General features: G+C 43.0%; 1 protein-coding gene across 1 annotated transcript in view; it reads right to left on the bottom strand.

The window, feature by feature from the left end:
- Window positions 1-546: 546 nt before the first annotated feature.
- Window positions 547-12587, bottom strand: part of LOC132397968 (beta-arrestin-1-like) — a 42785-nt gene continuing 30744 nt past the window's right edge. The window contains exons 9-12 of the mRNA XM_059976817.1: window positions 8374-8458; window positions 4268-4340; window positions 1751-1888; window positions 547-634 (exon numbers count right to left, since the gene is read on the bottom strand). Of these exons, the coding sequence (XP_059832800.1) occupies window positions 547-634; window positions 1751-1888; window positions 4268-4340; window positions 8374-8458 (384 nt within the window). The remainder of the gene's footprint in view (window positions 635-1750; window positions 1889-4267; window positions 4341-8373; window positions 8459-12587) is intronic.

Here is a 12587-nt window from a genome sequence, read left to right as displayed (position 1 = left end):
GTTCACTGGCTCGTTGGCAATACCGGCAACAGAGAAGCTGAATGGCTTTGGTTGTTGCATAGGCCAGGCCTTCATACCACTGCATTGCCTGTTACAGTCACCCAGGAGAGAGAGCGCTGGAAGAGGTGTGGGAATGAACTGCGGGTGTGCTGGAATCTGTAGTGGCTTGGGAGCTAGTTCCTGCAGGCCGGTTCTCCCATCAATGCTGCTTTCCTGTGTTCTTTCCTTAGAAGATAAATTGCATTGTCTTCATCTGTGACAGACCCAATGTGAGATGAGAAATTGTTATGTACTTGTTCTTGCAGAAATGTGGCTCCAGGCCAACATCCCATGCATTATTGAACTTTAGTCCACACCACTCAGTGACATGCTAAAATTATTTTATGACTTGATATATTATTGTAAATATTTATGCTTTGTGCTGTGTACTATATGTACTGTGTTTTGCCCTTGGCCTGGGAAGGATCTCTGTTTCATTAAGCTGTATACATGTGTATGGTTGAATGAGAACTAAACCTGATGAACTTGAACCTGAAGTCAAATTACCTACCCGCCTCGGGAGGCTGTCACTTTCACCTTCATCAGGTAGGAGACAAGGATTCCAAGGACCTCTTTATCGAGCTCTGGTCTGAGCCTAAAAGGAAACGTAAGCAAAGTTAGCAAAGGCCACAGAATGTAAAACAAAATGGAGAGGGTGTGGCATATCACACTATGGTTGGATGATTATTTCCTGTGATTCTAACTTAACATATTGTCTATTTTATTGCATTGGAATTATTTCTCATTCTCCAATATCAAATTTTATATAAAACAGTATGATATATATCAATATCTGATGTAAAACATAAGTGGAGAAGTGAGATAATGTAATGCTTTAGGGAAGAAATAGGCTGATTGGGTACAACAAAGATCGTGAATGCCAGAATCAAAGGAAGTGAATGGGCAAAAGAACAGGGAAGCGCAAGTTGAAGGTGGGTTGTGGTGATGGGAAGCATGGACATAACTAATGTACATGTAATATTAGGCAGGGACAGGATGGGGCCATACATAAGATGTAGAAAATGGGCAGAGTTGAAGGAGAGTGAGATGTGATCAGGAAAGGAGAAAAGAGGAAGTGGAGAACGAACAGAGGGCAAAATGAATGGAGGGATTTCAGGACTGAAATAGGGAGTGAATCAGGAGAAATCAGATGAGAAATTAACTAAATATTTCCTAGTTATTGAGAAGTTGTACATTATAGAAAAAAAGAATGGATATAAAATATTCTTTGACATGTTGAGGTTCATTATAACACAGCTCTGAAGAGTTAAACTCAAGAACAGTTACTTCCCCTAAATCATAAAGCTGATTGAACCTTCCACCCACCACCTCCACGTACACATCACCCAATGTGACCTTACACATCAATCAGTTTAAGTATACAACAGTTACTTGCACAATTTATAGGATTGTTTTCATATTTATTATGTTGTTTGTTTCTTTGTTGTGTTCTTCATGCTTATTGTGTTTTCTCATGCTGCATCAGGTCTGGAGTAACAATCATTTCATTCTCTTTTACACTTGTGTACTGAAGAATGACAATAAACAATCGTGGATCCTGGATCTTGAATTTTGAATCTCTGGATGCCAATGAAAATTGGGACATGCTGGATTTAACTATAGCCTCATTACATTCTGTACTGCTCTTCATGTGAGTCCTCGAGGTTTGTAATATAGTGTGCATGAGTGGGTTCCCATTCCCTGGACTTACATGGTACTCGAGGCCAAGTTAGTATCCTCGTATTTGAGTTTCCCATCTAAGGCCAGGCCTCGTTTCTTCCGATTGCTGGCCAGAACTGGAGTCAGTTTGTAAACTTTGGTGAAGCTGGAATTGGCAGCCACAGTGTCCCTGGAATCACACACACAGATCATAAGTTAAAATCAATCCATACTGTATGTTATCTATTTATTTAGAGATACTGTCTGGAACAGGCCTTTCTGACCCAATGAGCCACAACACCCAGTAACCCACCTATTTAACACTAACCTAATCACAGGACAACTTACAATGACCAACTAAGCTAATAACTGGTAGGTCTTCTTTGAGGAAACCAGAGCTCCCGGGGAAACGCACACACTCACAGGGGAACATACAAACTCCTCACAGATGGTGCTGGAACTGAACCTTGAATTCTGGAACGCCACGGGTGAAGTAGCATTGCGCTAACTGCTACACTACTGTGGGGCCCCCCTATTAACATGTTTACAATCCATTTCATTAACAAATTGGGGTATGATGTGTTCATCTTGCACACTTAAACTCCTCCAGCAGTGCAAATTCCAGACCTTATTTTTGGTACTGATTACTTTAATTGTCCCAGGGGCCATTCTCTGGCTGGGAAAACAGACAACTGATGTGCTCCCCACTTGGTGCATAAAAACAATGCCTCTATGGCAGCCAGCAATGTGAATAATAGTATGGAGCAGCGAATTTGAATACCAGTGTGTCACACATGGAATTTCTCACACTGGTGCATCTGATTGCCACAGTGTCTCACCAAACACGCCTTCATACACGCACACGGACACACTCACACATATAGACTACTATTCCAATCAAACTCGCCAGTAAAGTTCAAACACTAGGAATTAATGCCTCCCTCTGCAACTGGATCCGTGATTTCCGACCAATAGACCACAATCTGTAAGGATAGGCTGTTACAACATGTGCCCAGCCCCCGGGATCTAGGTCCTCTAACTGTCCTGAATACGGATAGCCAACATGTCCCTTTTAAAGATTCAGGCCCACCCTGTTAGTCGGCAGCCACGTTTTGGCACCAAGATTTTAATATTTAAAGAGCACCTGAACTCGGGATCAGTGCTCAATCATCAGCTCAAATCTGGATTCTCATCTCGCATCTCGTTTTAAACCTGTCTTCATTTCAGTCTCATTGTGTCTCGATTCTAGTTTTGGATACTCCAGCGCTTGGACCTCGCCTAGGTGACACCAGTTCCACCATGATTATTCTAAACACTGGTGTTGCACAAAGCCCTACTCTACTCCTCTGTGGACTCATGACTCTGTGGCCAGATTCTGCTCAAGCTTCATCTGTAAGCTTGCAGATACCACTGTCATGGGCTGCATCTCAAATGACAATGGAACTGGAATACATAAAGGAGATAGGGAGCTTAATAACATGGTGACATGACAACAATTTATTTTCCCTCAATGTCAACAAAACAAAAAAGCTGATCATCCAGGAAGGTGGTGGGGGGTGGGGTTGGTCCTGTCTACCTGAGCTAGGGTTGATAATTTCGTGTTCTTAGGTGCAATCCTCATCAATTGCCTGTCCTGATCCAACCATGTCACGGCCAAGAAACCTCACCAACGCCTTTACTTCCTCAGGAGGCTAAGGAAGTTCAGCATGTCCCCCATCGTCTCCTACCAATCTTTATCAATACACTAAAGCATCCTGTCTGGGTGTAGCAACTGCCCTGCACCTGATCTCTAGAAACTGCAGAGTTGTGGACACAGCTCAGCACTTCACAGGGACCGATGTTTCTTCCAGGGCCTCTGCCGATACTTCTTGCTGCCTCAGTAAAGCAGCCAGCATCATCAAAGACCGATATCCTCTCTTCTCCCCTCTCATGTCAGGCAAAAGATACAGTACAAAAGCCTGAAAGCACACACCACCAGACTCAAGGGCATCGTCTATTCCACTGTTACCAGAGTCTTGAACTGACCTCTTGTACGATAAGGTGGACTTTTGGCCTCACAATCTAACTCATTTTGATCTTGCACTGTATAATTTACTCTTTCAGTAGCTTATACAATTTATTGTTTTACCTTATTCTAGCTCAGTGCATTGCATACTGATTTGATCTAAATGAACAGTATGTTAGACAAGGTTTTCACTGTATCTGGGTACATGTGACAATAGTAAACCAATACCAATACCCACAAAATGCTGGTGGAACGCAGCAGGCCAGGCGGCATCTACAGGGAGAGGTACAATCGATGTTTCAGGCTGAGACCCTTCGTAAGGCAATACCAATATCAGACAGACAGACAGACAGACAGACAGACACACACACACACAAACACAAATATCCATGCAAATGTATAAGTGCATTCATGCACACATAAAATAGATACACAAGTGTGAAATGCAAACACAAAAAATTGATATACACTCATGTGTGCCACACAAAACACACTCATGTGCATACTTACATATGTACACACTCCCTTAGAGCATGGGAGTACTACAATTCACACTTCACTTACTCTGATTCCTCCACAGCGACTGTCTTTGTATATTTGTCAAGTTGATAAAGGACTACATCAGTGACTTGATCAACTGATTGGACAGAATAAAGAAACAATGTAATTCACTACGACTGATAGGTAACACTCATAGTACAGTGACAAGTGCTGCCCTTTCTGACACAGAACAGTAAATCAAATGTCAAAACAGTCTACTGGAAATACACTGCCTGCATCTTTTATCCCCTCTCTGTGTTCACACTTCAGATTCTACAAATACTCCAATTCCACCTCCCCCTGCTCCCCCCCCACCCCCACCATTCTGACTGGAAAAACAGCCTAGAGCACAAGATGTGATTTACCGACAAGTGTAAAGATTTGCTTGCTAGTGTGACAAAGTCGCATGCAGTTTAATTGAAAAATAAATAGTTTATAATTAGCACAAGGTGACTCAGTAGGAATGGAATCGGCACCGCCAATGTGATAACACATTTCATAAAATATACAAGAGCATTTTATTTTACTTAGCCTATGGGATGAGGTGGTAGGGGCAATTCTCCTTGTCCAACACTAATTACCCTGAAGAAGGAGATGGATTCTGCTTTCTAGAGTAGCTGTGGCCCATCTTCTCTCTGCTTGTGTTAGTAATACGTTACACTCAGAGGGCAGATTAGAATGAACCACCCTGCTGCCTGCAACCGTGCTTGTAGCCAGGCTAGTGCCTATCGGGGCTGTACAATGGCATGTCAGAGGCCACTCACTGGGAACTGTGGCCTAGACATTCATCAGTAATACGAAATACACTGAACAGTTGTGGTTGTTTCTGATGGAGTTGTAGAGCAATACAGCACAGGAACAGACCCTTCGGCACATCTAGTCCATGCTGACTGAGGTCTACTTTCCTCCATTTGGGTCGTAGTCCTCTCAACCTTTCCTGTCTGTATACTTCTCCAAATTTCTCTTCAACCTTGTTATTTTACCAGCTTCAATTGCTATCTCTGGCTGCTTGTTTCATCTACACAGTACCCTCTGCATGAAGAGTTGTCCCTCAGATCTTTTCTTGTTCAGCTTGAACATAGAACACAGAACAGCACGGCAAAAGAACAGGCCATTTGGCCTACAGTGCTGTGACGTACCAGCTTCGAAGAAAATCAAATATACCCAAATACTAATCCCTCCTACCTGCGCCAAGTTCATATCCCTCCATCTTCCTTACATCCATGTGCCCATCCAAAAGTCTCTTAAAATACCCTAATGTATTTGTCTCTACCACCAGGCTCTCTGAGTGGAAAAAGTTACCCCTCACATCCCCCTTGAACCTACCCTCTCTCATCTCTGGTATTAAACATTTCAACCCTGGGAAACTGATACTCTCTGTCCGCTCTATCAATGCCTCTCATAATATTGTAAACCTCGTGTGGTAAACTGTGTATACCTGTCTGGTCACGCCCCCCCTGCTGACTGCTCCTGTGGCTCCTCCCACAGACCCCAGTATAAAGGCGATTGGAGGCACTGCTCCTCCCTCAGTCTCCAAGATGTCGTGGTCACGTTTGCAGCTAATAGAAGCCTATCTTTTGCCTTCCGTTTCCGAGAGTTATTGATGCTGCATCACCTCTATCAGATCTACCCTTGGCTTCCAGTGTCCCAACAAAAACAACCCACGTTTGTTCAGTCTGTCACGATAGTACATGCCCTCTAAACCATGTACTAGTAAACCAGGAGGCCTCTCCAAAGCCTCAACATCCTTCCTATAGCGGGGCGACCAGAACTGTATGCAATACTCCAGATGTGGCCTAACCAGAGTTTTACAGGAGCACAACTGAGAGCATCCTGACTGGCTGCATCACTGCCTGGTATGGGAACTGTACTTCCCTCAATCGCAGGACTCTGCAGAGAGTGGTTCGGACAGCCCAGCACATCTGTAGTTGTGAACTTCCATGATTCTGGACATTTACAAAGATGGTGTGAAAAAAGTAGCACTGGGGACCCAAGTCACCTCAACCACAAACTGCTCCAGCTGCTACAATCCGGGAAATAGTACCGCAGCGTAAAAGCCAGGACCAACAGGCTCCAGGGCAGCTTCTTCCACCAGGCCATCAGACTGATTAACTCACACCGTTTTGATTGTATTCTATGTTACATTGACAGTTCTATTTATTATAAATTACTATGATTGCACATGGCACATTTAGACAGAGATGCAACGTAAAGAATTTTACTCCTCGTGTATGTGAAGGATGTAAGAAATAAGTCAATTCAATTCAAGATTGTAGGTGCTGTTCCTGCTGGATGATATGTCAGCTGCCGAATTTGACTTTCTGGGCAGTACTAGTTCTTACTCCTGAACAAGATTTTCATGTGTAAGTAATGCAGGGAGAACAAAAATGGGGACAAAAAAGAATCATTGTCTCCCACCCAGACCTAAAAGGGCCAATTTTGCCTTTCAAAGTGCACAACAGTTAAAAGATTTGCCTCTTCTAGATCCAATGGTTTTACAGGAAAGATACTGGCATGAATAGCAGAATGGCTGACAGGCAGGATGCAACAAGTGGGAATAAAGGGGGTATTTTCGGGCTGGCTGCCAATGACTAGTGGTGTTCCTCGGAGGTTGGTATTGGGACCACCACTTTTCATATTGTTTGTCAATGATTTAAATAATGAAATTGATGGTTTTGTGGCAAAGTTTGCAGATGATACAAAGATAAGTGGAGGGGTAGGTAGTGCTGAGGATACAATGCAATTGTTGTAGGACTTAGACAAACTGGAAGAATGGGCAAAAAAGTGGCAGATGGAATTCAGTATTGGGAAATGCATGATAATATATTTTGGCAAAAGGAACTATAATGTGGACTATTATCTAAATGGGGAGAAGGTTCAAACACCAGAGGTGCAGAGAGACTGAGAATCCTCATGCAAGACTCCCAGAAGATTAATTTACAAGTTCAGTCTGTGGTAAAGAAGGCAAATGCAATCTTGGTATTTACTTCAAGTGGAATAGAATATGAAAGCAAGTCATTAATGTCCCAGCCTTTATAAGATACTAGTTCAACTACACTTGGAATATTGTTAATAGTTTTGGGCCTGTACTCACTGGAATTTAGAAGAATGAAGGGTCGATCACATTGAAACATATTGAATGTTGAAAGGACTAGATAGGGTTGATATGGAGAGGATGCTTCCTATGGTGGGGGTATCCAGAACGAGAGGGCATAGCCTCAAAATTGAGGTGTGGCCCTTTAGAGAAGAGGTGAGGAGGAATTTTTTACAGCAAGAGAGTAGTAAATCTGTGGAATGCTCTGCCACAGGCTGTGGTGGATGCCAAGTCCATGGGTTTAATTAAGGCCGAAGTTGATAGCTTCCTGATCGGTCAGGGCATCAAAGGAGATGGCGAAAAAGTAAGTGTATGGGTTTGAGTGGGATCTGGGATCAGCCATGATGGAATGGTGGAACAGACTCGATTGGTGGAATGGCCTAATTCTGCTCCAATGTCTTATGGTCATATGGTCTTAGTGCCCCTCCTGTCAGGCCTGCCTTAATGGGGAACTCCGGATGCATAGATATTGCAATTTATTGCATGGGTTTTCTCCAGATCTGGTTTCTTCCGGACCTTAAAGATGTGAAGGCTGGTGAGATAATAGGCCATTAATTGCCCCTACTTTTTATGTAAGTGATAGAATTCAGCAAGAATGATTGGGAACTTGGGGAGCATAAAATGGGTTCAAATTGGATTAAATGGTGTTTGATAGTCTGCACAAACATATTTGAAGTTGTGTGAATCTGCGACTGTGAGCTGTGGGTTACGTGTTTCTATAAGGCTGAAAGTGGGAAGTACAGGAAAAGCATGAAAAGTTACTTTCTTGCACAAACATTGCAAAAAAGGGAAATTTGTTCCAGCTTAGAGTAAGAGGTATTTTGACTGTTTCTCCCACTCCACAGAAGCTGGCTGGTTTGGTGAGATCCTCCAGTGTTTTGCGTGCGGTTATCTTGTACTCAGCCTGAATCACTGGATCCATCATTCCACCAGACAGACTGGGTTAATGTTGGGGTCTCTGTGTCATACCTTGTACCGCAGCAATTTCACATCATAGACTACGGCATAATTTTTCAAACTGGGAAAACAAACCTACCTGATAACTTAATCTTCTTCACCACCTTACTTGTGTTATTGGTGATGCAAACTGTGACGTCTATAGGTTCATTGTGGTAGTATATCTGTAAAAGAAATTTAGCTTGTATTTTCCAGAAGTTCTCCACACAATACTTAACTCAATGACTGGAGCTGTCAGGTACATTAGGAAGCATTATGACTAAGGGGCTGATGCTAAAACGGTTCTGGAGTTGTAAGAATGACAAAACACATCAAGTCTGTGCCTCTGCTGTCCCCTTGTTATTTGGTAACAGCATTCTTCACTCATAAGCCTTGTGACAATAAAGTACAAAAAGTGCTGTTTGCCTTCCTGTTGGACTTGTATATGTTATCCAGGAAGCTCCATCTTTACCCATAGGCATCCTACCATCTCCAATACCAAACTCCTCCCTTTTAGAACATAAGACATTGCAATGATTAATAAACCAGTTGCTTAGAATCAAATGACCTTGCCTGTCTCAGGGCTGGCTGTGTCTGTACCTGCGCTACTCTCTGCCCCAGCACTGCTTCACTGCCACCTGTCCCACAGCCCTCCCACAGCACTCCATCCTCACCACTCCCACCAGTTTTACAGACTCACTCTCCACTCCACATTGACAAATACAGTACATTTAAGAAATATTTAGATAAGCTCTTGAAGCACCAAGAGATGAAAAGCTGTGGGCTAAGTGCTGAGAAATAAAATTGGTGTAGATGGTTACCAAATGGTCAGGGAAGACATGATGGACTAAAGACCTTTCTCCTGTACCTGATGACTCTAACTGTGAATGACTGTCCAAGACCCACTCATAAGACCATAAGATACAGGAGCAGAAGTAGGCCAGTTGACGCATTGAGCCCACTCCACCATTCAATCATGGGCTGATCCAATTATTCCGGTCAACCCAATCCCCTGCTTTCACCCCATACCCTTTGATGCCCTGGCTAATCACGAATCTATTTATCTCTGCCATAAATACACCCAATGACTTGACCTCCACAGCCACTTGTGGCAACAAGTTCCATAGATTTACCACCCTTTGACTGAAGAAATTTCTCCACATCTCTGTTCTAAACGGATGTCTTTCAATCCTCAAGATGTGCCCTTTTGTCCTAGACTCCCCTACTATGGGAAAGTAATTTTGCCCTCTCTTATCTGTTCAGGCCTCTTAACATTCGTAATGTTTCTATGAACCCCCCCCCCCCCCCCATTCTCCTGAAATCCAGGGAATACAGCCCAAGAGCTGCTAGATGTTCCTCAATGGTAACCCTTTCATTCCTGGATTCTTGTGAATCTTCTCTGAACCTTTTCCAATGTCAGTATATCCTTTCTTAAACAAGGAGTCCAAAACTGCATGCAATACTCCAGGTGTGGTCTCACGAGTGCTTTATAGAGACTCAACATCACACCCCTGCTTTTATATTCTATACCTCTAGAAATGAATACCAACATTGCATTTGCCTTCTTCAGTACTGACTCAACCTGGAGGTTAACATTTAGGGTATCTTGCACAAGGACTCCCAAGTTCCTTTGCATCTCTACATTTTGACTTTTCTCCCTATCTAAGTAATAGTCTGCCTGTTTATTTCTTTCACCAAAGTGATGACCATACACTTTCCAACATTTATTTCATTTGCCACTTCTTTGCCCATTCCCCTAAACTATCTAAGTCTCTCTGCAGGCTTTCTGTTTCCTCAATACTACACGCCCCTCCACCTATCTTTGTATCATCAGCAAATTTAGTCACAAGTCCATTAATCCCATAGTCCAAATTATTGACATACATCATAAAAAGCAGCAATCCCAACACCAACTCCTGTGGAACTGCACTGGTAACCAGCAGCCAGCCAGAATGGGATCCCTTTGTTCCCCCTCTCTGTTTTCTGCCAATCAGCCAATGCTCCAACTGTGCTAGTAACTCCCCTGTAATTCCATGGGATCTTATCTTGCTAAGCAGCCTTGTGTGTGGCACCTTGTCAAGGGCCTTCTGAAAATCCAAGTACACCACATCTACTGTATCTCCTTTGTCAACCCTGCTAATAATTTCCTCAAAAATTTGCAGTAGGTTAATCAGGCAGGATTTTCCTTTCAAGAAACCATGCTGGGTTTGGGCTATCTTGTCATATGCCTCCAAGTACTCCGTAATCTCAAACCTAACAATCAATTCCAACAACCTCTGAACCACCGATGTCAGGCTAACAGGTCTATAGTTTCCTTTCTGTTGCCTCCCACCCTTTTTAAAGAGCATTTGCAATTTTCCAGTCATCTGATACAATCCCAAAATCAATCAATTCTTGAAAGAGCATTGCTAATATCTCTGTAATCTTTCCAGCTACTTCCTTCAGAACCCAAGTGTGCATTCCATCAGGTCCTGGAGATTTATCCACCCTCAGACCATTAAGCTTCCTGAGCACCTTCTCGGATGTAATTTTTACTGCATTTTCTTCACTTCTCTGACACTCTTGAATGTCTGGTATACTGCAGATGTCTTCACGGTGAAGACTGATGCAAAATACGCATTCAGTTCCTCTGTCATCTCTGCATCTCTAATTACGATATCTTCAGCGCCATTTTGTATAGATCCTATATCTACCTCTGACTCTCTTTTACCCTTTATATACCTAAAAAAGCTTTTCGTATTTTCTTTGATATTAGCCACCAGCTTCCTTTCGTAATTCATCTTTTCCTTCCTTGTGACCTTCTGAGTTTCTTTTTGCAAGTTTTTATAAGCGTCCCAATATCTTCCCACTGGCTTTGGCTTCCTTGTATGCCCTCTGTTTTGTTTTTACTTTGGCTCTGACTTCACCTGTCAGCCACGGTAGTGTCCTTCATCCCTTTGAAATTTTTTTTCTTATTTGGAATATATCTTTCTTGTACTTCCCTCATTTTTCTCAGGAATTCCAGCCATTGCTGCTCTGTTGTCCTTCCTTCCACAGTGTGTCTTTCCAGTCAGCCTTGGCCAGTTCCCCTCTCATGCCATTGTAATTTCCTTTAATCCACTGAAATACTGACAGATCGGAATTTAGTTTCTCCTTCTCAAATTTCAAAGTGAACTAATCATATTGTGATCACTGTTCCCTAAGGGTTCCTTTACCTTAAGCTCTCTTATCACCTCTGGATCATTGCACAACACCCAATCCAGCACAGCCGATCCCTTAGTGGGCTCAGCAATAAACTGTTCTAAAAATCCATCCCTTAGACATTCTACAAATTCTCTCTTGTTGTCCATTACTGGCCTGGTTTTCCCAATGAAGTTTCACGTTAAAATCCCCACAATGGTCATGACATTGCTCTTCTGACATGCCTTTTCTATCTCCAGCTGTAATTTGTAATTCACATCCCGGCTGTTGTTTGGAGGTCTGTATACAACTGTCATTAGGGGCCTTCTACGCCTTCCGATCCTATGTCAACCCTTTCCAATGATTTTACATCACTTCTTATACACAGAACCACACCACTCTCTCTGCCTGCTAACCTATCGTTCTGATACACCGTATATCCTTGGACGTTCAGCTCCCAATGGCAGCCATTCTTTAGCCAAGTCTTGGAGATGATGCCAATCTGTAGCTGAATTTCAAGATTATCCATTTTATTTCTTGTGCTGTGTGCATTCAAATATAACACTTCCAGTCCAGTATTTGTTGCTTTCTTTAATGGTACCACGCCTTTATTACCCTGTAACTCATCCCACTGGCTGTGACTATGCCTCATCTTCTGCCTGTTCTTTCTGTTATCTCTGCTGCTTGCTATCTTTGATTTATTTCTGTTTTCCATTTCCTCAGTCCGGTTCCCATTGCCCTGCCAAATTAGTTTAAACCCTCCCAAACAGCTCTATTAAACCTGTCTGCTCAGATATTGGACCCCTTTGGGCTCAGGTGTAACCCATCACGTTTGTACAGGTCATACCTCCCCCAGAAGAGGCCCAAGTGATCCAGGAACCTGAAGCCCTGCCCCATACACCAGTCTCTCAGCCACACATTAATATGCCTGATCATGTTATTTTTGCACTCGTTAGCATCTGGCACAGGCAGCAACCCTGAGATTACAACACTGGAGGTCCTGCAACTCCCTGAATTCTCTCTTCAGGACCTCTCCTTTTTTCTACCTCTGTCATTGGTACCAATGTGTACCAACACTTCTGGCTGTTCACCCTCTCCTTTCAGAATTCTCTGCACCCAATCCGAGACATCCCATACCCTGGCACCTGGGAGTCA

Source organism: Hypanus sabinus, chromosome 8 (genome assembly GCF_030144855.1).
Source record: "Hypanus sabinus isolate sHypSab1 chromosome 8, sHypSab1.hap1, whole genome shotgun sequence".
Classification (NCBI taxonomy): Eukaryota; Metazoa; Chordata; class Chondrichthyes; order Myliobatiformes; family Dasyatidae; genus Hypanus; species Hypanus sabinus.
This window is presented reverse-complemented; position numbering and strand designations above follow the sequence as displayed.